We start from the raw sequence: 26,799 nt of genomic DNA on the forward strand, positions 1-26,799 counted from the left end.
AATCCAATCTTGTCTATGTAAGTCCAATTCTTTCAGTATTTCTCAGTCTATGTTTCTAAATAAATACTTATTGTGGTCCTCTACTCTCTCTCATGTTGGCTGTATGTATCCTAGCTGCAGTGCCCAAATGGTAAAGTATTCCTGCTGATGCTTCTCTATTGCCAAATAGAGCAAAATAATTACCTTCTGTCATGTGCAGTTCTTGTGTAGTACACCTCAGGTCTTGTCCCCCCACCTTCTTCTCTTCTTTCTGCAAACTCTACACATGGATCCATATTCAGCTTGTGATCTGTTATGGTCCCCAGAGATTTTTACTGAAGCTCTGTGGTGATTTGTCATTTAATATTTATCCTTCAAAACCATAAGACTTGAAGCTGAAACTTAAACTGTTATCACAATTATTGTGAGTTCTAAGCTTGTATGTTGTATAAGTGTGCATTCCTTCCCACCTCATATTTCACTAGTCAAATTCACAGACATTCCTACACATTCCATACAGTGTAGGCTGGGAGAAGACTGCCTTATAGTAATCCTGGAAAGTTTACCTCCCTCATGAGAGCATGCAGAGTCCCAAGCAGGTCTTCTCTTGTTGTTACTGTGACTGTGACAGTTCCCTTCTCACCACCCGGGTGTGTTGAGCACCAAGCATGTTTTACCTCATTACTGTAAGGCAGAATAGTTTGCTTCCCCCCCATCTGCAGGGGTGCCAGGGTGAAGGCCAGCTGCAGATCTTGGAATTCAAACAGCAGCACCTGCATTACATGGGGCAGCTAATGAGCAAAACAGGACATTGCATATGTATGAAATGTTAATCAGCACAGATTTCTTTACTCACCCCCACAGCACTTTCCCTGGAGCTTCACTCCTGAACAGGGCTCCAGTGCCTTGGGTCCTTGTTTGTTTGCTGCTCCAGGATTCCCACTGTGAGAATGCTACACTTTTGATAAAGCCAAAGCTCTCACTTATTTTGTGCCTTGTCCCTGAAGGATCTGCACCTGCTTTTCACTCATAACATCTGCATAGTCCGAACACCACTCAATTCACTTTCACAATTCAACAAGCATGCTAATTACCCTTTGAAATGATTTATCAACCAGTTGTGTATTCACCTTAGAGGCCCATCATCTGAATCTGAGCAACCAAATATATAATCGGTCCAAAAGGAGCTGTTGTCAAAGCACTTATTGACTTCAACGTACAACATGCTGTTTTTATCTCTTGGGACAGTTGCCCTGACTATTAAGTCATTTAAAAATTACTTCATGGACAAAAGCATGTCAGCCTTTTCAATTAGTCTCTATGCTTGCAGATTTTCAGACAGCTTTTTCAACTCCTCTAGTGTCAAAGTTTTCCTGGCTGATTCTCTGTCATTCTCTTTACCTTGCCTTTCCACTCATTCCTGTGGTCTTGCCCATTTTTAAAAAGTAGTATTATTTTCTGGTTCTCTGGGAACTCACTTATTCTTCCTCAATCAAAAATACAGTAATTCCAAGATTATTTCAATTTTTTTCCTTATTATTATAGAACAGATTTAATCAGAAGTTAATGTAATGATACATCTAATTAGCTTGATAGCCTCTGACCTGCATTTCTGGTTAACTTTGATTATGACAGGCATTGTTTAGAGGGGAGGCAGTGGAACAGAAAGCACTCCAGGCTTTTGTACCATCTGATACTTACCTCTTCTGGTAAGCAGAGAGCTCTTATTGTATAATAGAAAGATATTTAAAAATCCATTTTTATTGTTTTGCTTTTCCCTTGCTGATAAAATTTTTTGTCTGTCCAGTTTTGCTCCTAACCTGCTGTGCTGTTCTTTTATATTTGTTCTTGATAATGTAGCTGTCTTGTTTCTATTTTTTTTCCCAGTATTTTTTTTTCAGGTAATTGATGAGCCCCTAACGCAGCCACAGTGCTCTCTGAGTTTTCTTTCCTTTGTATGTGGATAGACTGTTATACTTAAATATGGCCTTAGAAACTCTTCTTAGAAACTCTCAGCTCTCTTGAACTTTTCTTTGTGTTTTAACTCCTTCCCCAGGACTTCAATTCAATTCCTTGAATTTGTTGGTTTGTTTTTTTTGAAGCCCAGTGTTATTATGCAGCTTCTTTCATCTCTGTCTGTCCTTTGAATCATGAACTCTGTTGTTCCATGGTTACTTTCATCTTGATTGTTTTCCACATGCAGATTTTCAACAGTTTATCTATTAAACACTATAAAATCTTAAACAGTAAGATTATTCCCTATGGTTCCAGCACTAGCAAAGCTGTATCTGAAGTGTGCTCATGCTGGGCTCAGAGCAGCTCATATCCAGGCTGTCATCAGAGGGATAAGAAGGTGGTGTGGGTAGGGATGTGACCACAGTGTACTCCAACACATCCCTTGGTCTGGAGAAACAATAAATGAGAGACTATATGTGACATTTCCAAAGACATCATCCTCACACTTTTCAGATGCAGCCTAGGATATTCAGTATTTCAATAGCTTAGTTGATTAAACATCAAAACACAACTGTTTGGCACTCTAGTGAACTCTTCACATCTTTCTCTAGGTTTCAGTCCATTATCTTTTATTTAAATGAACTAATTTTGGGGGATTTTTTTATTCCCAACAATGGTCTTTAACAGAATCATCCTACCTTTGACCTTCATGTTTACCTTCAGGGAGAAAAGTTACTCAGCTCATGTCTGTGGATCTGTACTCTCATCTCAGGAATCATCTGCTCTTTTCCACCTTTTATTTTCAAGTCCTTTGCCTTTTCACTTCCTTGCATCAAGCAAATGAGAACTAGGAGATATCTTGAAGGGATATCAAGACACTTCTTCCCCAGAAAACACAAACTTCTTCCCTGGAGAAATTTCTTCCTGTTTCCCCAGAAAACCCAATAATCCTAGTCTATGACTGTGGAGCTGATTATTCTGTAATTTTGCTACTTAGGTGAATAATTGACTACTGTTAGTTTATGAATTTTATCACATATGACAGCAGATAAGCATCTATTTGCAGAGTTGTTGTCATTCATTTATAGATTAAAAATAGCCACATTAAAAGTTTCTTCAAACTTGCTTGCTGTAAGAATTTTTGAGTATGAATTGAAAATGTGAAATTGTTCATTCTCACATGTATTTTAGAGGGTTATCAGACTATGAAACCATATAAAAATCTCCAGTGGAATATTCCACCACAAAATAATAATTTATTGGTACGTAACAATTACAAGATTTCTTGGGGGAAAAGACTCCAAAAACACCTTTATAGTCCAAACTGCAGTGAGGGCAGTGTCTTACATTTATAATTACTTATTGAAGGCAAAAACATTTATAGATGAAGAGTATCTCCCAGTCAGTCAAATCCCAAAGATGACCTTTCAACTAAGTTTGATTTACATGACTTTAGTTTTCAAATATTGTTCAAACCTGCATTTCCAATGCTTTGAGGGTCTGTCAAAGCTCAGCATTCATTTAAGACTAATAATTTATAAAGGATATTTTGAGAAAAAAAGACTTTCTGAAAAAAAAGATAAGATAGCTCTATCAGAATGCTTGGAATTTAAACAAGGTTATACTTTGGATTGAATTTAAACAAGTATGAGGGAGAAAAAGAATTTATCTGCACTCTTTCCACCATCCTAATATCAAGGATTGAAACAATCAACTCTATGTTTAACACTGAAAAACCTGATGGCTTCCACCCCTTTCTAACTGAAGCTTATTTATTTTTTAATATACAAACTTTCCTCAAGTTTTAATCCTTTGCAAATCACATTGAGTACTCACAGAAATGCTGAGTCTCAGCAACGCTTATGAAACCAATCCAATACACAAAGCCAAGTCTAAAAGTGGTTGAAAATTTTCTAAGGAAAGGAATTTGTCAGAATCATGAATCAGTGTTGATTCATTAATTATATGCCAGCTCCTTGGTTTGGGATTCTACAGAATGGTTCATAGGATCCAACTGAATTCCATCCGTGTTTCCTGGCAGGCTTCTGGAGGTGTTGGAGCTGGAAATCTGATTTCTAACAGAACTGGTGTAAGAAGGACACACTTCCCAGCTCTCTCATAAGAGGAGTGAAAACCCCAGGGATCCTGGGGGCAATCATCTGCCTAAGGCACCAGTACACAAAGCAGCTCAGTACAGTCTCCCAAGGAGCAGACTTCATTTCAGAACTCCATGGGTCACTGTTTGAAAAATAAACATAAAACCAAGACGAGGGAAATGTGGAAAAAAAATGAGGAGGAACTAGGACAGCTGGTGGCAATTGTGGCTTAAAGAACAAACTTAAATATTTTTCCCCAAAAATTCTAGTTTGGTATTGGAACAGAAGCACAGGGCCAGAGTGCAAAGCCCCTCATTCATGCAATATGAAAATTCACAAAAGCAATTTCAAAAGTCTGACTGGTAACTGTATAAAATGAATTTATTAAGATCATGTGATTAGCAAGTCTTGTGGAGTATTTTACATTAGTAAAACTTATGCTACTTAAAATTTTACTGTCATTCAAAGGCAAGGTGTGGGTTTAAGCAAATGGTAATTTTTAATTGACAAAACCCCAAATAACTACTAACAAAATCAATTATTTAAAATAAATGCATACAGAGAAAAATATGTGAAATGTATCTCTGAAGATAACATTCTTAAATCATAAAGGTAGGAAGTAAATATTAAATGTTTTCGCATTTGACAATCTTTAGAGAAATAGCAACATATTTACTTCCCTAAGGGTAAGTCAGAATACTATAATTAATGACATGTTAAACCTACATATGGTAAACAAAATAAATCATATTAAAAGTAGGACAAAAGCAAGAAAACCCTGTTGAGGACTGAGTTCTTCAGTGTTTAAACCATTAAGAGCCAAAAGTTAGTAGTATTGTATTAGTAAGAAAAAGTAACTGAATATTTAAAGGAAAATATGGACACACCGTATTTTTACTGAGGAAGATGAAAGAGGGTTGAGATGTAATATTGCTGTTACTGACAAAGAAAAGGAGAAGCCTTCCTCTTATACATTGAGAAAGCTACAGTTTAGCATGTGCACATGCATTTCTGTCAAACACAACAATAGAACTGCAAAACACCAGACATGTACATGCTCCCATTTCTTACATCGTTATTCTTCTCTGTCACTAACACTCCATGAGATACTTAATTCACATTTGCCCTTCACTTCTCTCAAAACATTTTCTTTTTAATTTTTTTACCACAGTTCTAAGTAAATCAGTTTCAGAACAGTGCTTAAATGTTTCTTACCCTTCCCTACTTCATTCAACAGTACCATTGCTCCCTCTGGTAGAAATACTTGTATTTTTAACTAATTTTTAGCCTTAACCTTCTGGCCCTGCATAAACCTGGGTAACTCAACACATTTTCTAGCAATAGCAACACATTTCATGGTCATTTAGAAGGTCTTGCAAGTATAAGCTCTATGAATAGGTTAGCACCACAGTTATACAAGCTGCAGATCCAAATTTCACATGGTTATCTTCTATTGGATGCTGCTGGAGCACTACAAAAACAACCTCAGGAGCAAAAGCCATACTTAAATGTGAAGACAGACATAAATTGGCAAAGTGACTCTTGTGCCAAATACAGATGAAAAAAGCAATTTCACATTTAATGTCTTCACAATGCCAGGAGTGCAGAAGCAGAGCAACAAATTGGTGATACTTACATTCAGATCTTACTTTCATTTGGAAACAGGTTAGTCTGATGACTTTAAAATCAAACTAAAAAAAACCTGTTGAACAATAGCATTCCTCTCCTTCCTTGGTAGGAAAAATAGACAGCCAATTATTTATGTCAGCTACAGTTTTCATAATACACAACATAAAAGCAAGACACACCAACAGTTAATGAATAGCAGAGGATCTGAGTTTCTGAATTATATGCACAATGTGACAGGATATAAGTGTACTGTGTTTGTATAAAAATAGATTCAACATTTAATGTACTATGTTTTGAACTCTCCTAGGCCAACTTGGCAACAGAAGCTGGAATTTGAACTTTTTCCCAGAGTATTTTTTAGATATTGGTATTCAGGCTAATTAATTATTTATGCTAAAGAAGAGTGACAAAATTAATAAGCCTTTTCATCTATACTCTCTTTAATTTTATCTCTCTTTTTAAATTCTTTTGATCTGCCATTCAGTTGCCAGTGATTCAAATTTCATTAGTCAGCATTTTATAATTCCGTGTTATGAAATATAATAATTTCAACTTGAGAAAGCATCTTATGTTGCTTCACTTAAGTATTTTCTTGGAAGTAGGTCCAGTAGATGAAGTCAACTTAATCCAGTTTTACAGTCTAGACCCAGAATAGAACAAGTGAAACATAAATAATTACTGAAATGTTGCTTTCATCCGGCGCAGTGTGTCCTGAATTTTTCGAGAATGTTTTTCTGCTGGTATCTGATGGAAGTTGGCACAGTTGTCAGCTGCCAAGGCAGAAATGTCTGCATCTTTAAAACGAGTTATTCTTTGTCTGAGGTAAGACTGCAGCTTGAAATCTGGTGCATATGTATAAGGATTCTCTTGAAAGGCATGAACTTGGCTCACAACTTTTGCAATATTTCTTGTAAGAGAATATGGTAAAAAAGATTAGTTCTGCTGATGATAAAAACAAAAGCATAAAACAAAAAACAAACCTTAAAGGAAAATCAAAGGCATCCAGCACTTTGTTCTATTGTATATGTATCTCTAGTTACATGTCTAAACAAATGAAACTATTTGAACTGTTAATTTTGAAATGCTGCATTAGCTCTCATTATCTCATTAGACAATAATAAAAAAACATAGGTGATATATGTACATAATTAAAATAATTACCTAAGTTTAGTCCACTTGTGAGCTCCATTTGTCATTGTGAATCCTCCAGTTTCAAGTTGCTGGACATGCATAGCTAAAACATGGGCTGATGGAATTGTTGGAAGAGTTTTGAACCTGTCTCCTTCCATCAGACATAAGCTATCACTTTTCAAAAACACCTAGTTAAAAAATGCACACAGATTAATCTCACATTAAGTCTTGGGGACGGTTTTAAAAGTTCTCCATGTACTTAACACTATCTGTTTATTTGTCATGAATATTAAATTCTGGCACAAAAGTTGAAGACAACACTATGAATTCATCTGGTGGCAAAGTTTTTAAAGTACACAAATAAAGTAACTTTAATCAAAAGATATTTCATACATAATTTTCATTGCTCTAAATTACAGGCAAAACTGCATTTTAAAATCTCACTATGTTTCAAAATTGTACGGAGCAATAAAAGAATGCCTATAATAAAATAGGCACTTAAGATTTTTCAAAACACATTACTGCTGCAAAGCTTCTGCAGAAATCTTCTAATGCAGTATAGCATATCTAATGTTTTAGCTTGCTTTTGAAATTTTGGTTTGTCACACAGGACAAATGTTAAAGAAATACAGAGATTAAAATTTATGTAAACTCTTGTATTAGGAGTAAAAAGTCTTCAATCAATTTAAACTCACAATTAAAAGTAATATTTATGGTTTCCACCCTGCAGAGACAGCCATTTAAGCAGATCTTGCACCTTCTCCAACCCCAAAGATGTAATTTTGCATTAAGAGCTTTATACTATACCTCAACAGCCTTGAGCTCCTCCATTATCTCAGCTACTTTTGCAGGTAGAATTTTCCAGGCCTTACAATAAAACAGAATATATATATTTTTTTCACATTAGTGTCTATATTAGAACAATATTATATTAAGCAAAATGGTTAGAGAACAGAGTCCCAAACTTACTGGCAACTGTCGTACAATAAGATTTTCCAAGCCTGCTAGGATTTGCATTGCAGTAGCAAAATTTCTTTGCTCATAGCAGCATTTTGCTATAAGAAGAAATTTTGATAACAAGCTCACCTGCCGCTGGAAAAAAATTAAGATATATATCATATACACATATAAATAGTAAATCTACGTAATAAAATTAAATGAGAAGGAAGAAGTTGTATTTCCTTTTCAATTTGTTATCAAAATTGCTGACTGTAGTAACATTTCCCTTCACACAGTTTATCCCTTCCTGTCACTCAGGTGTCCTTGAAGAAAGTTTGACCATTATTCCCCTCAGACAATCCATTTCTTACATTCTATAAGATTTTGACACCTGCTGCTAAAAAGCATCCAAGACCCTCTTTGTGACAACAAACCAAATTGTTAACTGCCCACTCAGAGGTGTATTTCAGACTATTTCTTGCAGGTTTGCTACATAACAAGTTATAGATAATGACAAATACATAACTGTTTTGTAGTTAATAGTACAATAAACAATGACAAACCTTAGTTGTGTGACATGTTACAATTTCAGCAGCAACCCAAGTGCTGATGCTGTCTGCATTTTTCAATAATTGCAGAAGGTACTGGTCTTGTATGCACTTCGACAGAAAGAGATTACAGACTTTAAGGGAAACTGTCTCAGCTGAAACTGCCCTAAGGAAAATACAGAAAACAAAAAAGGCAAAAATAATTCTGGCTGATATTGGATTTTTAAAGAAAACCTTGATTGTGCAGATGTCAGGTTCTAATAATTTAAAATAATTTTGTATTGCTTGGCATACTGATTTTATACTTCATGACCTATGCAGTGAGCCATGTTACTTTTTCTTCCATAAAATTACAAGGTAAGTGTATCTGATCAAAAAAAAAGCATTTACAGGATACATTTCTGTCCATAAAAACACTTTCACCACTTTCATTAGTGCATAATAAAATCCCAGCCAATGTGACACAAAACAACAGTCAGAAACCCAAACTCGAGAACTGCAGCCACATAAGAAACTTAGCCTGATATCAAGTGGCACCACACATGTTGTTTCCCATGACTGAGCCCCAAAATCTGTACAAACCAGGTGATCTAATCTTGGCCATTGAACAACCTGAGTTGCTTTAGATGGTCATTCCCTATCCTTAGAAGCAAAAATCCACCATAGGTAGTGCAATTAACAACCACTAATTAGAAGCTAACTGAACCCACTGAGTATGTAAGAAGTAGACCATCATAAAAATAATTAGGTCTATGTGGTTGGATGAAAACTTTAATTACTGAGGAGCAAATAATTTAACTAGGTTGGTAATCACTCCAGTAACTATAGGAAAATTCCTGTGTATCTCTGAATACCAATATTTAATCTCCCTAACATGCAGAAGGGAGACGAATACAGAGAAGCTGTGGAGTCTCCATCCACGTTGAAAACCCAACTGCATACAACCTGGGCAACCTAGTCCAGCTGACCTTGCTCTCAGCAGAGTGGTTGGACTACATATCTTGAGAGGTCCCTTCCAACCTCAGCTATTCTGTAAAACCATACATGTCTTTGAGATTTTATATACATACACACATTCATGACCACATCTCTACTTCAGACTCCATGACATTTTTTCCCTGCCAAAAATGAAACCTTTCAAGCAACCCCCAATGTCAATTCTTAAAAACAAGAACTTTTGGCCTCAACTCACTTCAGATTTCAAAGAAATGACCTGGGAAATGTGGCCTTCCACATACATGCATGTGCTATAGGTACATACTTGTATCCACATGTGAGATCACCTGCAATTGAATAACCCATATAAGCAGGCTACCTAGTCTGTAAAAAAATACTAAGTATTTAAATTGTTTCTCTGTTTCTGGCTGTATTAAAAGTGTAACACTCTAAGTTATTGTGCATCAACAGAATCAAAGTGTAGTTAAAACAAGCAACTTACTTTGGCACAGCAACATATTTGTCTTTAACACCAAGTGCTCTGGAATTTAGGAAGTGTACTGGATGACATTTATTAAATATTTCCTAAACAAAAAAAGCAAGATATATCTGCTGTTAGTTCTAACAGTTCTTTTAAAATGCTTGGGGATAAAAATGACAGAGTATGGTCCTCCTCCCACCCCACCTGCATGAATTATGAGAGGGATCACAGACTAAGAATAACATTAGATATTCTAAATTTCACTGTAGAGATTTAAGAGAAAAGTTTTAATTCAAAGTCTTATAAAATGGTATGAAATAAACTTGAAACAAGGTTGGGAAATGATAAAGAAATCAGAGAAGGAGTAAGAAGATAGATATTATTTGTACTTCCAAATAACCCTAGACCTTTGTACCTGTTGCAGTAGGGTCAGCTGCCAAGAAAGCTGCTGGGCACTGCACTCAGTCAAGAGAACTGGTCCCACTTCATCTGCTCTGGCTAAGGAGACTGAGGAATCTTCTGTGAAACTGCTGCAGCAGGGCTTTGGCAAAACTGCTGAACCTGTGCGCAGTCGCTCTCTCTGATACTGTGCAATTGGTCCCATACCTTTGGATAGCTTCCAGTAGAAGTTCTGCAGAAAAAATAAATGTAAGGTTACAACTTCTCTAAAACACAACTAAGTCTCCCCTTGATGTAACTTTCAAGAAAGTGTTGTTAAGAGAAACACCTTTGTGCATGCAAAACTCTTCAGCTAACCTCCAAGGTTAGCCCAGAACAAATTGGTTTACTCAACACTGCTATTTTAAGCTAATATAATATGCACAGTGGATGAGTCTAAGCAGGAGGCTGCCAGATCTCAATCAACAATCAGTATTTCAAACAAACCTCTGCATATTCAAGATTGCTGCCATAAAATATTTTACTTCTTTTTGCATAGAATCAAACATCCCTTTCCAAAAAACACTTGTTTTTTCATTCTTTTCCCTTCTTCCATTGTCCATTATCATTATTGTGCAGTGACAGTAAAAAAAGTCCCTGCTCCTCTACTCTGTTTGCCCTTTCTTGGCTGCATCCCTGGTATACCCATGGAATTGTGCACCTTTATCACGAGGCTGATGTTTAATTCAGCTTGCAAATTACTGATATATTTGACTTCCACATGTTATTTTGGTCCCTCTGTAAAGAGATCTGGTTTTGGGAAAAGCCTGCAGTATGTTCTGGTTTCTGGGGCTGTAGAACACAATAAAATAGTAAATACAGACAAAAGTTCAGACAAGTTCTTGCTACAAGCTTTGAGGTTCTAGCAGGGAACCTTGTAGCTCCTGCTGTTTTCTTGTATTTATAGACTTACAAAGATGCTTACAAAAAGCATTAATGGTTGACAAGGGGGCAAAGGTTTCCTAATAACTATGAGTCACATGCTAGTGTCAAGAATGAAGAATTCCACTCTCAAAATTTTGATTATCTGATCTGTGATTACTGAAACAGCTGTCAGGAGTTAAAACTAAAGATTATTGTCATGGTTACAGAACTGTCTGAATCTTACATACTTTCAAAAGAAAATTTAAAATGCAGGTATCATTTTTACAGGTATCAATGCAGGTAATCATTCTTACTAAGTAGTTCTGGACTCTAAGTTGGACACTTCTGTTTTTGTCAAAACATAATACATGGAAATGTGCTCCATACACTGCAGTCTGAAGAAAAGACACACCTTTCTGGAAACATCTTCTGAGAGCTTTTTACATAGGGAATGTAATGTTTTTCTGCCTTCCTCACTCTCCTCTTTACATTTGTCCACACCAGAGCACAGATCAGCACAGCCACTTTTCCTGGCAGAGGCATCCTCGAGCAGTGACAACAAGCGCTCCCCGTAGCCATTTAATGAAGCAACCTGGGAATGCAAAATAGGCTAAAGAACACAGAACTCAATTTCCAGAAATTATAAGCAAGTTACAATACAGTTGTAAGATTCTTACCCATCCAAAACCAGACATACTGAACATAGCTGTCAAATACAGCATTACTTTATTTCAGTTACTTTAATTGTACTTAGGGCAGCTTTTTGCAATAACTATGTTACATATCCCATAACTGACTTTTTTTTTTTTTTTTTTTTTTTCTTAAAGGGTCTACTGAAATTCTGAATTACCTTGGAAGAAATAAATTCTTTTAGGGTACCTAGAAGATCAGTATTTGTTGCAAAGTCTACACTGTAACAGTCTTCAATCCATGCCTGCAGGATGTAGAAACTGCGGTTACATATTTTGGTAAGGGGCGTGGAAGGATCCAGGCTTGCACTGGGGAGAAGAAAAAGAAACTTACTATGCCAGAATTGATATCCAATTCCAATTTAAAAATAAGCATTGACAAAACCCCCAAGTTCATTTGGTATTTAATGTAGTATCCTAAATTCCTAATTTTCATGTCTCTAGAGTCCATGGCTCTATGGAAACAAAGCTGGGGTTGTAATTTCAACCTATTAGTGGATCACTGGTAAAAGTGAGAAGCAGAACTGAGAAGTAAGCACATTGTCAGATGCAGCTCTTGCTCTCATTTTGCTCTCACTTATAAGGGAATCTTAGAAAACCAAACGTACAAATTCATTTTAATTAAGTAGGACTTTTGAGAAACAGCAATTTGTTATTGGGAGGAAACTCAATTGTGCTTTGATAAAGTTACTTGTGAGAATCTACTGTACCTGGATAAAGTGCTGCTGATTCTATCAAGAAGAAACTGCAAAAATTCTTCTTGTGTGCAGAAATAGCGAAATGTGTAAAGAAACTGCTGTACATAACCTTCTAAAAAGGCATTTCTGTAAAGCACAAGAAAAACTTCAGACAAGCCAGAACACATCTTCAACTTGCATTCAAGTACAGCAACAGAAAAAAAAATCCTCAAAATATCAAGAATAGGCATTTTAAATTCTCAAGCTCTTCATAAAACCTTGGTTCTTATTAAAATTATTTTTACACATCCAGTACTGTGATTGCCAACCCTGAAAGCATAATTTGTTTTATAAAGAGTTTCTCTACTTTCAATCTTGTGAATAACCACTTTGACTTTTCTATTATTAAGGCACAATCTAAATAATATGGAAGAACATATTACATTTTCTTTTTCTTCTATCATCTAACTTGATGCTGCTTTAAAGCATTTTTATTATAATAACAGCATAGGAAGTAGATACTTAAGCAAGAAAATATTCCCTGTAGCTCTAATTAGAGTAGTTACTTTAACAACAGAATACACTTATTATACACATTAAAAATGAGGGCATTTTATTTTTTTATATACACACACTCTCAAGGTCTTAACACAGGTTAATTGTCTTTTCTCCCTATTGGCTTACAGCTGACCAAGGAAATTTGGGTTTGATGAATGTGGAAAGTCCAATTCTAAAACATTTCCTTCACTTTGTGCAAAATACTCACTACCAGGAAAAGCAGCACTCAGTGTAACTGGGTCTCAAGAGTCAGGATGAACTGGGAGAAGCAGGTGGGAGGAAATTGCTCCCTCTAGAGTGGCACAAGTCTGATGGAGCCTCTGGCAATTTCCATCCTTCACACTGTTACAGTTTAGGTACCTTAAAGCAACACTGCCCTCACCAGAGTTGAAGGACACCACTGTCCCCATTTAAACCCTGAGACAAGGCTGCATCTTAATCAGTGCCAAGGACTGATTATTGGGGCAACAATCTGTAGAAACGAACCTAAACATATTCATATCTAGACCTTATTAATAAGAATTACCAAATTATATGATTATTTGAAGAATTGCTGTACTGCTGACAATAACTTAAAGTCTTGATTCCATGGCAATTATCAGAGCAAGCCTCAAGTAAGTCAAAGACTAAAAAGTTTAAAATTCCTTGTTTTATATTTATTATCAAATACTTTAAATGAAAGCCAGCTGATCTTTAGACATTTTCATCTCCCTTTCTGTAAAGGAGTGTTCATGGAAATGACACAACTTGATGAAGAAGAGAGGAGAATTTATTAAATGTTGAGTAACTAGGATTCATCACAGAAACAAGTTTTTCCTGATTTAGCAACTATGCTTCAACCCACTCCCAATTTATGTGTAAAATATATTATACCTAGAATATAAATAAGCCATTAAACCAAGTGGTGTACCGGCCTGCAGAACTCTCACTCCATTTTGATTGTTACACTGGTGTTTCTCTGTGTTATAGTAAAGCAGCAATGATGATTCATCCATAGGTGCCATGTCCATGGTGTCAGCTTTCCCATTGTGAATGACTGTAGGCAGCACATAGGATTCCACACCCCACTGCTCTGCATACATCATCTGCTCAAAGAAGAAAGGCATGATAAAACAAGAAGGTAGAGAGGTGAAGTCACACAAAATGCAATCGATTTAAAGACAAATTGCATTTCATACAATTTTTTTTTTTCTTTTTAAGCAATACTAGTAGCAATTACCTTTAACAATTCTTTTGGATCTTAATTTGGCAGTTTGACACAAACCATTTCAAATTTCATATAGTGATCTGAGCAGCCAGTTACACTGATACAGTAATGAAATGACAAATGAAGCACAAGTGAAATAAAGTCTGACTTGCCTGCACATATTTCTTTACCAGTTCAAGAAACTGCACTTTTGATTTCATCTCCTGTAGCTGTCCTCTCAGTTTGGGCAACATAGATTTAGTTTCAGGACCTTTAGATTTAAAATAAATGGCATAAGAACATCAATGATTCAGATTTACAGAGCAGGTCCTTAAAAGCACCATGCAGCCATTTTATTACTGGCAAGTTGCTGTAATCTTACCTTTGCTTCTTCTTTCTTTCTGCAATAGTTTCTGGTAAAACTTTATGGTCTTTCTGTAATTTTTTGTCTCCATCATTAGCAATTGTTCTAGTTCCTATTTAAAAAGAAATAGGATTCTGATCAGAATTATAAGCAGAAGGCAGTTCTAGTAAGAAAGTGAAGTTTTAGAAGAGAATTATTTTGTATGAAGAAAAAAGAACATCCAAACAGACAAGAATATGTTATTAACAATGAAAAACTACCTTTCACATCTGTGTTTACAGGCAAGATACAGCAGGAGTTACCTGTTCCCAGAAAAGCATCAGTGATGTCACAGTTCTGCAAGTTAAGAACCGGAGCAAGTTTGTGTATGATCAGACTGTGTGGAAGTTTGTCTGAATTAGTTCACATAAATATGCCTTTAGTTATAATTGCATTTATCTGGTTGTTTTCAAGAGTATTTTTAAAACTTAAAATCAGAAGTAATCCAGAATTAAAATTTGTATGTTCTGAATTTAGTGCAGGCCCTAGAAACATTTTAAACATTTTTAAACAGCTGACCTATATTTGCAGCAAGAACTGAAAGTCTGACTGAAATCAATGACTTCCAAACAAGTATAATTACATGATAATATACAACCAAGTCAGAAGGCAGACAAGAGAGCTGCTCTAGAAATAAAGGACATATAAATTTCAAAGTTCAACTTTCATATTTTCTTTTTATGTATTTCACAAAATTGAAAAAATGAAATTAAATTTCTATAGAATTATGTAACTTAAGCAATGAGTAGAAATGAAAGTATGTCAGGCCCCTCAAAATATATAAATTTAAAAGCAAACATTTACATTTATAATTGTTTGCATATCAAAGGTTTCATTACATTACCAGCCAGTAAAAATGGGCCATCCACTTCGGGTTCAGCTTCTGATTTATTATGAAAAAACAAACATGATGTATGTTGTGCTTTATAAAAGAGGTGACTTTTGCACTTGGGTCCTAAGTTAACTACCAGTGACCCAGTTACATGAAATAGCATTTTAAATGCAGTAAGTTCACAGAATGCAGCAGACAACTCCCACAAGCAGAATGATCAGAAAACACACAGCTCGAGCTAACATATCAAACAACAGATTGGTAAATAGGTTAGCTTTAATGGGATGGACTTGCTAAAAATTAATTTGAGCTTAAGAAAAACCGGTCACTGTTTTTCAGAAAAGCTCAAAAGGTTTAACAACATAATTCATTAGCATAGAGACATAAAAGCCCCCTGGATTTTCAAAAGAGGTTCTCCTACAGAGGCATTACATAGAGAACAGGGGAAGCACAGGAAAGCTATTACCCAGATTCTAATTGGAAGCTGCTTGCTTTTACTTCAAGGTCTGCTTTTGCTTCATCAATTAAAACAAAATCAAGGTGATTAAGAGACTATCTAAACAGAAAGGGAATTAGAAGGAGTGACCATTTGGAATCTGGTGGACAAAGTTGTTTGGCCCCTAAAAAATCTGGGGATTGGCAAGAGTACAATGGTGAGTAGCAATGAAATCAGAGGCAAATTCTCTGTATATTTCACAACATTTTCCAATTCAGGTAGGTCTAGAGTATAAAAACTTTTGATAAAGCTCTATGCCTGTGATGTGCTCCAGTCACAGTCATTCTTAGCTCTTTCCTACAGTATCACCACCATGGGGTTGGTGCAAAGGGCAGACAGTGCTTTTCCAGTCAATTTTAAGAGCAGAAAATGGGTTGTAGATTGGTGATTGCACATTTGTGTCAGCGTGCTTTATTTTGGAATACTACACCTCTCCTGTGGTTTATCGCCAAGACACAACAAATCCTGAGGATCTGAAACTGCTTAAGAGTCAATATTTAAAAATGAAATGGTGTTTTGATTCACTATAACAGAACAAATTTTATCACACTTTTAACCAGCAAGATGTATCTTAAGGATTTAAAATCAATATACTCACCACTTTTTTAGCATCTATATTTTGTGACTCACTTGATTTCTGCTTTCCAAGGTTTTTCAAGTAACTATGAACTTCTGAATCAAAACATTCAGCTCCATAAAATGCACTGCTCCAACCAGGACTACAGCCACAAAAGTCAGGTAGATTGGGAGATGTCAGGTAGCTGTTTCCAGCTGTCTTTATCATGGCCTGTTCCTCTGAACTTGTATTTTCTTCTGCAAAGCTTGGACCACAGCCGTTGCTTTGCAAATATTGCTGCTCTTTTGCTATGGGGACTGTACTCTGCAGAGTCAATTCTTTTTTGATATTATCCAAAGGTGACTCATCAAAATCCATTTCAGCTAATGATGTTTTTATCACAGGCTCAGCCTTCACATCAAAGTCTTCCCCTTTTCCTAAAGAAGGTGTGCAGGGGAAAATAAATAATGGTCATATGCTGTAATGCATGCCTTATTGAGCTTAAATATGATACATACAAAACACTGCTATGAGACTATGAGCTCTAACAGTGGGTTTAGATGCTTATTGTGACTTTAGGTTTAGATGCTTATTGTGACTTAACATTTTTTTTTCTCAACTACACATTGTAAAATGATAAAGGTTAAAAACATTTCAGAACTATTAAGCAATAGTAAAGCAATAAATTTCTGAAAAGCACAAAATATTTTCCATGCATATGCAACAAGCATTTAAACAACACTGAGAAACTTTAAAACAGAAGTTAAATATATCAGACCTAAGAACACATTAGTAAAATGTTTAGCTTTTGAGGTTTTTTCCATCTGTAAGTCTTGAAGCTTTTATTCCATACAGAAAGAGCAAGAATACCTAATATAGCAAATAGATGTTAACCTCTCTACTCCTACAGGACTCAATCCATTGAGTTATGATGGGGCATTTTTTCAGTTGTAACAACTACTACCAGCCTTCAGGGACTGGCATAATGTTGACAGGAGCATTTATACCTGCCAAAAGTCTCCCTTTTCACCTGACCAACCCTCCAGGGCTTAGATTTGCCACTTTGGAGTCAAACAAAGCTAATTTCCTGATGCAAAGAAATCACTCACTCCATGGTAAAGTCTGGCTCTACATTTGCAACCATTCTGAGCCAAAATGGAAAACTGCAACATTGAACAACAGCAACCAAGTGAAAAATTACAAATTTATGTTTTGCTATAAAAATGAACAATACAAGTGTATAAGCCCTTCTGTAAAGCACACACATTTTCACTTTGCTCAAAACAGAGAAGTAACCAAGTTTAAATGCTGAAATTTGGATGAACTATCTTGGAAAAAAAACTAACACTGGTAAATCAGCAACCAAATAGAGGCTGTCCATCAATGTACCAAGCCTAGAAAGGGTAATGGTTTTGTTGTAATATTAGGATTCACCAGTCCCAGCTCAGTTTTGAGTTCAGTTACTGAAAGACAGATATTTTGTAAACTTTCAATCACAAAGTGTGTCAGGAGAAATGTAAAGTCCAAACTGAAGAAGTATAAATAAACAATCCACTTATACAGTAGACATGAGACTATGTACTCAAACACAAGAAAACCACACACAGCAGTTACCACCCTTAGGGTTTTCAACTTTTTAAATAAAAGTAAGTTAGTAAATGACATCCCACAAAATAACACTGGGTCATATGTCAGCTTTATATAAAAGATATTTATGTCCTTAAGGCATTGATAATGTTCAGATTCAGTGAAACATCTGTAACTGTTAAAAGAGAGTACTTTCCTGAAGACACAAGCAAAGTGTCTCAAAGCTTCTGACACTGATAGATTCCCAGCACTCACAAAGATCTAGAAACATGAAGTCCCTTCTCACCCTCTGTCTGATCACTGCTTGCCAAACAGCTTTCAGATTTCTTCACATCTTGGAATATATTGTTGCATTTTGCTTCATCTGCCTCAGTTATGCTGAAAATACAAGGAGACTAGGAAAAATTAATATTTCCTATACTTTTATTTTTACATCAGTAAAATGAGATCTTGCAAGTGACTCTATCATGCACATAAAAAGCTTCATAGCATTTATCTAATCCTAAAATTTTCATGTTCAGCTGCAGTTGTTATTTTATGAGAAAAAAATGTTCAAATGGCTATTCAAGTACAGTAAGATAGAGACTTCCTGTACAGCATTTGGCAAAACTTCAACAGAAGGATCAGAGCACACGCAGACAGAAAGTACAACTACAGGCTGCAATGTACTGTAGTGGGTTTTTCACTCAGGATTCAACCTCTGGATAAAATTGACTCTAAGTCATCCCTAGTTAGAATCATAATCATAATCTAAATCATAGAAGCTAACATGAAAAACTGCAATAGTCTTTGTCAAACCAATGTTCAGTAAGCAGTGTCTGAGAGATATTTTAAGACAGGCCTTGCATGTGATGTAAAGCTAGACCTGCATTTTTCTCCGGATAATAAATTATGATCTCTCACCATTAAAAACTACTTTGTAACAAAAGTTCATATACAGGATAACCCTTCATACATCTCAGTAATTTAGCTGCAACAGCTCAGGTTTCTCCTACCATATCACTGAACTTTGGGGAACTAAGGGCTTAACTTCCAACCAATTTTTAATATCTCCTTAAAAATCCCAACTCAAATGGGAAATAGGCCAGCATGCCAAGGCTGGGTATTTGGAGATCATAATCTATTATCTCTGAAATTTGCTGTAAGGATTACACACCTTTCAACAATGAAGTTTTTCTAAATTATATCTACTAAGCTTCTTTGTCAAAACTTGAAATTTATAGTTCAAAAACCCCCCAAATTAACTTTGACATAAATCTATTACATTTTTCAACAGTCTTCAGCAAGACACTTTTACAAAAGTGCTACATTTGGACGCTGCAGCAAAACAAGAATTTAAAAATTGTTTTTCAGGTAGATACATATGCCATTGAAAATTAAATAAGAAAAATTGGAAAGGAATTTAGCTGGTTTTTGTCACTTAACAGGCTACTTATAAAACACTGCCAGGAGGAACACCGAGTCAAACCAGTTAAACAAAATATTTCTAGCAAAGCTAAATTAATTTCCTCTTGGGTGTGATTAGAAAACATGATGTATAAAGAACTAATACCAAACAGAATAAATAAAATGAACAGTAGTAACATTATACTTCTGATTAAAGTCTCCTTTGAACAGGACTATGAAGCTCTCCATCAATGGTTGTAATTGATCAGAATTGGGTTTCCATTATTCAGGTATCCTAAGATGGAGTTACAGAAAACGATGGTAGAAAATATTTTTGACTGAACCATTAAGCACTATTTGCCATGGAAAAAGCTTTGAAAAACCTCAAACTGTGAAATGAACAGTTTACAGGAAAGAAGCACGAATACCTGAAGAGAAAATATAAATTCTTTCCTGCTCCTACAAAGCAGGGATAAAAGCATTAAATTCAAATGTAAGAAGGTCAAAGTTGAAAAACACCTACCCTAAATGTGAAGATCTTTCTCCATTTACTACCTGATAGAGATTCTCCAGTAACTTTTCATCCCAGTAGAGGTCACAAAACTTCTCACAAATTCTATCAGAGAACACACCAAACTTAATTCCCTTTAAGTTTAAAATGAAGTTACCTTATTTAAAACAAAAAGAACAGAAAAAATAAAAGAAGGAGAAAAAAATTAATAGCAATATTCTTACAAATCAATGATAATAACATACAGAAGAAAATGCACATACCCATATCAAAAACTTCAGCTCCATTCTCTAAATAACCATCAAATGCAAACTCCTCTTGTATAAGATGAATCACTTCCTGTAGTAAAGTGTCATTTGTTGTGTTCTGATGGGGCACGACTTCATCACTGAAGAAATTACAGCTGTCTTTACTCACTGAAGTACATGGTGTGGATTCTTGTTCAGTGAAAAAACTGTCTATGCTGGTAGCACACTCAGTTTCTTGGCAGTTGGCTTGAATAACTGGGCTACTTTTATCAAACCAGTTCTCTGTATTAGTAGTCTCATAACTTTGCACATTGCAAAGGGAGGCATCATTTGCTGCTTGCATGCTCATTTTATAACTTGCAATAGTACTTGAAAGTAGCACTGGCAAGCTGTGATAGCAATCATAAGCAATTCTTGAGCGAAGAGGCTTATTTGGTATTTGCTCTGATACAGCCAAATGCACTGGTACAAATGTCAGAACTCTTTTCTCTGAGTCCTGTTTGAGAATGATGTTATTTATGTGAAGAAAATTAGGAGATGTAGGACAAGCTAAAGAGCTGGAGGGATCTTCAGATAAAAAGCTCTTCTCTTGTAGAGCATGTGAGGAATCAGATGGTGATGGTAATGTAACTGTAGAAGCAAACATTTTGCCTGAGTTTTGCTCTTCTGAAGACATCTGGAATGAGTGGCCTGGAACTTGTAAATCACACTCAGGTGTTTCAGGAACAGTTTTAATAACACCTGTATCCTCAATACCACAGCTTTTGAAGTCTTCTATATAGCCTGATTTGTTGTTCATATGTTTTTCTTTCCTTGTCTCTTTCTTGAATTGGTCAGAAACTGGTGTTTGAACCTCTCTGAAAAAAAAACCCAAAGAATTTTTAAAGGAAAATTCAAATAGATTTAACAATGACATTTAATCTTTAACTTATTCTGCTTTAGGATATACTAACTTTGTTATATTTGCATCTTGTTGCAAAATAATAGGCTTAAAGTGAGTTGCAGGAGAGGTGAATGCAACAGGTAATGTTGCTTTCTCACAATTTAGTGAAATCTGGCATGGTACTGGTCCTTTAACTGCTACAAGTTTACTTTCACTGGTAAAAGGCACAAATCCTAAAAGCAAAAACACAGAAAGATGATCAATATGTAAAATATAAATGTAAAGTAAGTAACAATAAATTTAGATAGAAAAACAATTGCATTTCAGACAGAAAATCTTGTGTGGAGAACTGAACTAGAGAATACTAAACCAGAGCAGACATGTCAGAGCCTGACTGCTTACCTGGACTTGACTCTGAAGGGTCCATTTCATGTTTCTTATTTGTAAATTCAAAAGTGATGTGATCATGAAACAAGACTTCTTCCTCAACAGCCTAACAATAAACATTGAAGCCCAAATTGATGTTATTAGCATTTTCTTTTTTCAAATTCTGCTTAGCACATTATTAAAAAAAAATCCCCAATCCTCATATACACCTTGAATATTGCAACAACCTAGTCATGCCAAGGTGAGGAATTAAAAAAATTGCATACAGAAGTCTAAGGACTGGTAGAATTGTTTAGAAATCTTGATAACTTGGTACTCAAATTTTTGAATAAACTCAGTTCCATGGATTGACTGAATCGTGTGTGAATTATAGAAACCCAAACAGAACCCAACAATTATATATCAATTTCTTCTGTGGGGTGGTAAATAAAAAGAGGGATTATGAAATTAGTTACTTGTTCTTCACCCATATAGACTGTGGAGTCAGAGCATCACAGTCTGTGGAGTAATCACTCCAACAGCAAGAACTAGGAAAAGGCAACACTTACAGACTACTTGAAAATACACTAAAAAAAACCAAACCAAAACAACCAAAAAAATCACACCAACAAAACCAAACCCAAAATATAGCTACACTTGCAGGCAACAAAATCTTACTGGAATACATTTACAGAATTAATTGAAAAAACATACAAAATTAAAGAAAGGTGGCACTCTTACCTTAAAGATGGGTTTACCCAATAATGTCAAAATACTTTTGCTGTTTATACCTTGTTCAAGTAAATAATGATTGCATGTCTAAAAAAAAAATTGTAACTTTCAGTCAGTAAATAAGTTTTCAATCAAGTGAGGTATTCTTGGACAAGGACAAAGTCAAGATAAATAGTCAATTAGAAGTAATCTAAGTTTAGGAAGCTTCTCCAAGTCGAAGTACATTGATAATTTCAATATAAATTAAAAACACACCCCTCTGTGTCCCTAAGGAGGCAACTTTAAAAACAAAACCCAAAGTGACTGCTTATGATTTAATTAGATATCAGCATATTATAAGTATTAAGTTATTATTTTGATTTTAAAAACACTAAAATGAGACTTTAGGCACAACTAAATCTAGTAACCTTAATTGCAGCAGTTAGAGAAGGTCTTTCTTCAGGGTTTTTTCTTGCCATATCCAGAAGTAGTTTTTTGAATTTTCTTGGCAATACTACTTTGTGACTCAGTGGAACACTGTATTTTGCTGCCATCCACAGAACTGCAGCAACGCCATAAACACAAACCTATTGGTATAATGTAAGAGACAAGAAAGATTTAAACAGACTAAAAAAGTCCCCACTTCAAAAACAATTCCAGAAAATTATCCAAAAATCCCCCCCATTTCCTGCCAAAAAGAAAAAAACTTACTAGAGCTTTTAAAGTACAGATTACATTTGGCTTTTGAGGGTGCTGATGAAAATCCCAGCCCACTTCAAAATCTAGTTGTTATGCATGCAGGGCCAAAAACAGCAGCTATTATTCTACTGTTGGAGTAACAGACATTAATTGTCTTATTCTTTACCTAGGAAAAATGCATTTTAGAACTGTTTTGAAGAATTCCTTTCTCATGTAAAAAGATTGCTGCAAGCTTCAAAGTTCTACCATAAAATGCGGCCAGCTGCAATTTACTTAAAAAAGGTCATGATAATTCAGCAAGTAAGTGGCACACAGTAATTACACACTAGCCAGCACAAGTCATATTTTATAGAGAAGATTACACCTGTCAGAAGAATGAGGCACCGCATATTTATTTTAGCAATTACTGTGCTACCTGCAGCTAGACCAATTGAAGTTGCCCCAATGAGGGACCTTGAAAAGGACTTGGTCTTTACCAGCTTTCTAGTTTCATTTGAAGAATTACAATTTTCAGAGTCAGATTTAGTCCACTTCATGTTTAGTTTTCATATGTTAGCATGTACTACAAATCCAATTTTAAGAAATTTAAAGCACCACACTTTACATTGCCTCTGAAGGATATTACAAAAGCTCAATGAAAAGAACCATAAGCACAGTAGAAAACAATGTGTTCTCATTAAACAATGTTTTCTGGCACACTTTTAAGCAAAGTGAACAGCAATGAACAAAACACAACAAGTTCACTATAAACAAAATAATCCTTTGAATAGTTCCATTTGAACCATTGAACAAAAGCTAATAGGTACAAAACCACCTGAAATGGAGAAAGCAGTTCAATCAAAACAAAAATATTTTTCTTCCCCTTAGGTTTAGAACTCCAAGATTACCCTAAACTTATTTAGGAAAAACTTGCCATCCAAGCCATCAGAACCTTCAATGAAAGGTCTTTTTTCTGTTACTGTGACTGACACTACACAGTCTTCCCATCCCATAAATTGAACTGAATGTTTATAACTAGAAAGTTACACAGCCATCAGGAAAAAGGCAAAAAATCCCATCAGCTTATTCTATATATAATAGAATAATTGCTGTAGAAAAACAAGGAAACAGATTACTTCCAATATTCTAAGAAAGCAAGGCAAAAAGATTTTAGGATTATTAATTTCTACTGTCTGGTGAAACTGCTGTATTATATTTCAGGGTTAGTTTAAGCTTCTGAAGCCTTTGAAAGACATGCACATTGGATCAAAGCAGTTTAAGAAATTTAGGAAAGATATAAAAATATTTTTCTAGTTATAGATAGCTTTACAGAAAATCGAATGTTTTTAGTAAAATTTTACGAGCTTTTATTTTCTGATTCATGATTACTATGCCTAATTCTAAAGAACTCATGTGATACAAGGCACATATTAATTAACCTCTTTTCTTGTTACATAACAGAAAGGTACTGTAAATTCTGTTCCCCTGACTTTTAAGATCACTGTGGTACAGTTTGCAATTCAAAAGTAGTTGCAGTGGAGACACATTCACCTGCTATTTGACATTTTTATTATCTTTGTTCCAAAAGCTCCTTATGGTTTTTATCTATAGGGAAAAGCTCTAAGAAAATTATATTGGATAAAGCCATCATTCATAATGTTTCCATAGTAAAAACATACTGATAATGACATTTTTATCCAGTCTTCTAAGTGTGAATAATGCTTGGGCTTTTGCCCAGATAGTCTAAGTTAATGATCTTACTGTGACCTTCAGAATGTGAAAAAATGATTTAAAAGTCTGTCTTACTAAAAAACTGAAAATAATTAAGTCTTATGGAAAACCATCAACTAGCAGATTTTTGGCAGTTACTCCAAGAATCCTGGAAGGAAAAATTATAGAAGCAACTGATTTCATGAGAGATCAATATATCAAAAAAAGCCTCACAGATAACCAAGAAACATTGGGAGAAATATTAACACAATCTTAGAAGTTTAGCTTTCTTCTCCCACTAGCAGAGGGCTAAAACTGTCCTTTGATATAGTACAAAGCAATCTACATAACCTACCACATTACCTTCTCAGTATCCACATCCTCTTCTTCAATTTCAGGAGCTAAATAAAATACATCACAAGATTCTAAATGAGAAAAGAAATCAGAAACAAAAGGTAAGGTGTTTGCATTCTTCTCCACTTCCCCTGAAAAGAAATAAAAGCTGAACATGCAATCTCTCATTTTACCTTCAGCTTTTGGAGCAGCAAAAAGGATCCTTCCATGGCAGTCAATCAGCACAGAGTCCAAACATAAGACCACTGCAAAAAAAAAAAACCCAAAAAACCACAAAAGGGCAAAGCATAATAAGTATATGTTCTTGTAGCTATTTAGCACTAATAAAAATAAATAATTTTAACAAAGAATTTACAGTATCAGCAATTACCCTCAAATAAATGATGCTTTAAATAACATTTATGCTAGAACAGACACAAGCCAATAAAGAGAGAGTAGCTGTGTAATTACCCAAAGTAATTTCTGCAGAACAAAGACAAGAAACTGGAAGTTTATTCTCTTTATACCCAGCATTGAAAAGGAAGGTCAAAAAAGAAATAAAAAAAAAAAAAAAGAAATAAATACAATAGGTAGATATACTCTAGTCTTCTCACAAGGTACCAATAAAAGATGGTCAATTTATCTAAGAGTTTAAGTCTCCTCTTCTTCTCCTTCAACCCCACAAAAATAGAGGGTCATCATCTGGAGAAAGCTGACACACAAGTGGCCAGATCCAAAACCCCTCTAGGGTGACACAGGATATGAAGTCCAGTTTTTCACAACTAGCTATAATCACTCTTTCTCAGTGAAGAAATGTTGCATAGGCCAGTATTTTCAAGGCCATGAAATTTTCCATTGTTAAAAAAGAAATAATGGACTACTAAAACTATTTTAAATGATCTGAGGTCTTCAGGAACTTAACATTAAGATAAGGAGATTGTGTCCTATAAATTTGGTTTTAAAAATCTAGTGGCAAAACTGTGTCTATTTGTTTGCTAACTTCAAAGAACATTTTAATTCAACATGTTTTAATATATTAAGCCAACTGGCCAGTAAGTAGCTCTCTTGCAGTCCAACTGTAGTCCTCTATTTCTAGACTACCATCAAATGCACTGTTTTCTTATTAAAAACAAAGTACTGGAAGAATAGATTCTTAAATTGAATAAGAGATTAAAACATTAAATTTATTAATTATGAAATAAAATATTAAAGATGTCTAAGAGACACACAAATACTAATTTATTCATAAATAATTAATTGAAGCAGTCTAATAAGAAAAAAAAGAAAGTAAGAAAAAAGGCAGTAACACTTTTCGTTTTTTTAGTTGTCTGTACAAACCACATCTAAAATTAAATTATTCACTATGCTTGTCATATGCTTAACATAAAGGCTTGTCTACTACCTTCAAATATATTTAAGTTGGACCTGAAGTATATGTGTTGAAAAGCAAAGCTTTCCCAAATGAGACCCTTTGCTGGTTATTTCTGCAGAGGCACCTTCAAGCTCACTCGTCTTTGTTGGTCAGCTGTAAATGCCCCTGGCCCTGCTCACACAAAGCAGATCTCAGCTTGTTCAGTATAACACAAGAATCCTCACCTGGGCTCCCTGAATCACCCACGAGCAACATGTAAGCAACATCCTCTGATAAGAGGAGAGGAATTAAGTTAAGTCCCAATGCAGGTTACAAACAACTTCTGTAGCAGAGTTGAATTAACAAATATGTGAAGAAGAGGCTAGCTTTGGGATATGCTTTCTTAGCCAGGTAATTCCTGCTTAGGATAATGAAAAATGTGTAATCAAGGAAGGATTTTGAGAAAAAGGCTGTCTATGTGAATAAATAAAAAATAATCCAGCTTCATATATCTAACCATGGCTCATCAGCTACCAGTCTCACTCTACCATTGTCAAGACAAAGGATATTTTTACAAGATGTATTCAAAATATGTATCAGCTTCACCTTTAGTAAGTATTATTCAAAAGGAATGTCAAGAG

General features: G+C 35.1%; 1 protein-coding gene across 1 annotated transcript in view; it reads right to left on the minus strand.

Moving 5' to 3' along the window:
* Positions 1-4,387: 4,387 nt before the first annotated feature.
* The window catches only part of KNDC1 (kinase non-catalytic C-lobe domain containing 1), a 57,305-nt gene continuing 34,893 nt past the window's right edge, over positions 4,388-26,799 (minus strand). The window contains exons 8-30 of the mRNA XM_059851705.1: positions 25,002-25,073; positions 24,838-24,899; positions 22,515-22,673; positions 22,117-22,194; positions 21,412-21,502; positions 21,080-21,242; positions 20,142-20,983; positions 19,891-20,035; positions 18,268-18,359; positions 16,437-16,831; positions 14,490-14,583; positions 14,281-14,378; positions 13,795-14,006; positions 12,397-12,510; positions 11,848-11,995; positions 11,410-11,589; positions 10,111-10,326; positions 9,717-9,799; positions 8,294-8,444; positions 7,761-7,883; positions 7,599-7,658; positions 6,822-6,979; positions 4,388-6,567 (exon numbers count right to left, since the gene is read on the minus strand). Of these exons, the coding sequence (XP_059707688.1) occupies positions 6,336-6,567; positions 6,822-6,979; positions 7,599-7,658; positions 7,761-7,883; positions 8,294-8,444; positions 9,717-9,799; positions 10,111-10,326; positions 11,410-11,589; positions 11,848-11,995; positions 12,397-12,510; positions 13,795-14,006; positions 14,281-14,378; positions 14,490-14,583; positions 16,437-16,831; positions 18,268-18,359; positions 19,891-20,035; positions 20,142-20,983; positions 21,080-21,242; positions 21,412-21,502; positions 22,117-22,194; positions 22,515-22,673; positions 24,838-24,899; positions 25,002-25,073 (3,968 nt within the window). The 3' untranslated portion in view covers positions 4,388-6,335. The remainder of the gene's footprint in view (positions 6,568-6,821; positions 6,980-7,598; positions 7,659-7,760; positions 7,884-8,293; positions 8,445-9,716; positions 9,800-10,110; positions 10,327-11,409; positions 11,590-11,847; positions 11,996-12,396; positions 12,511-13,794; positions 14,007-14,280; positions 14,379-14,489; positions 14,584-16,436; positions 16,832-18,267; positions 18,360-19,890; positions 20,036-20,141; positions 20,984-21,079; positions 21,243-21,411; positions 21,503-22,116; positions 22,195-22,514; positions 22,674-24,837; positions 24,900-25,001; positions 25,074-26,799) is intronic.

The sequence above is a fragment of the Haemorhous mexicanus genome, chromosome 7 (assembly GCF_027477595.1).
Source record: "Haemorhous mexicanus isolate bHaeMex1 chromosome 7, bHaeMex1.pri, whole genome shotgun sequence".
NCBI classification, from domain to species: Eukaryota; Metazoa; Chordata; class Aves; order Passeriformes; family Fringillidae; genus Haemorhous; species Haemorhous mexicanus.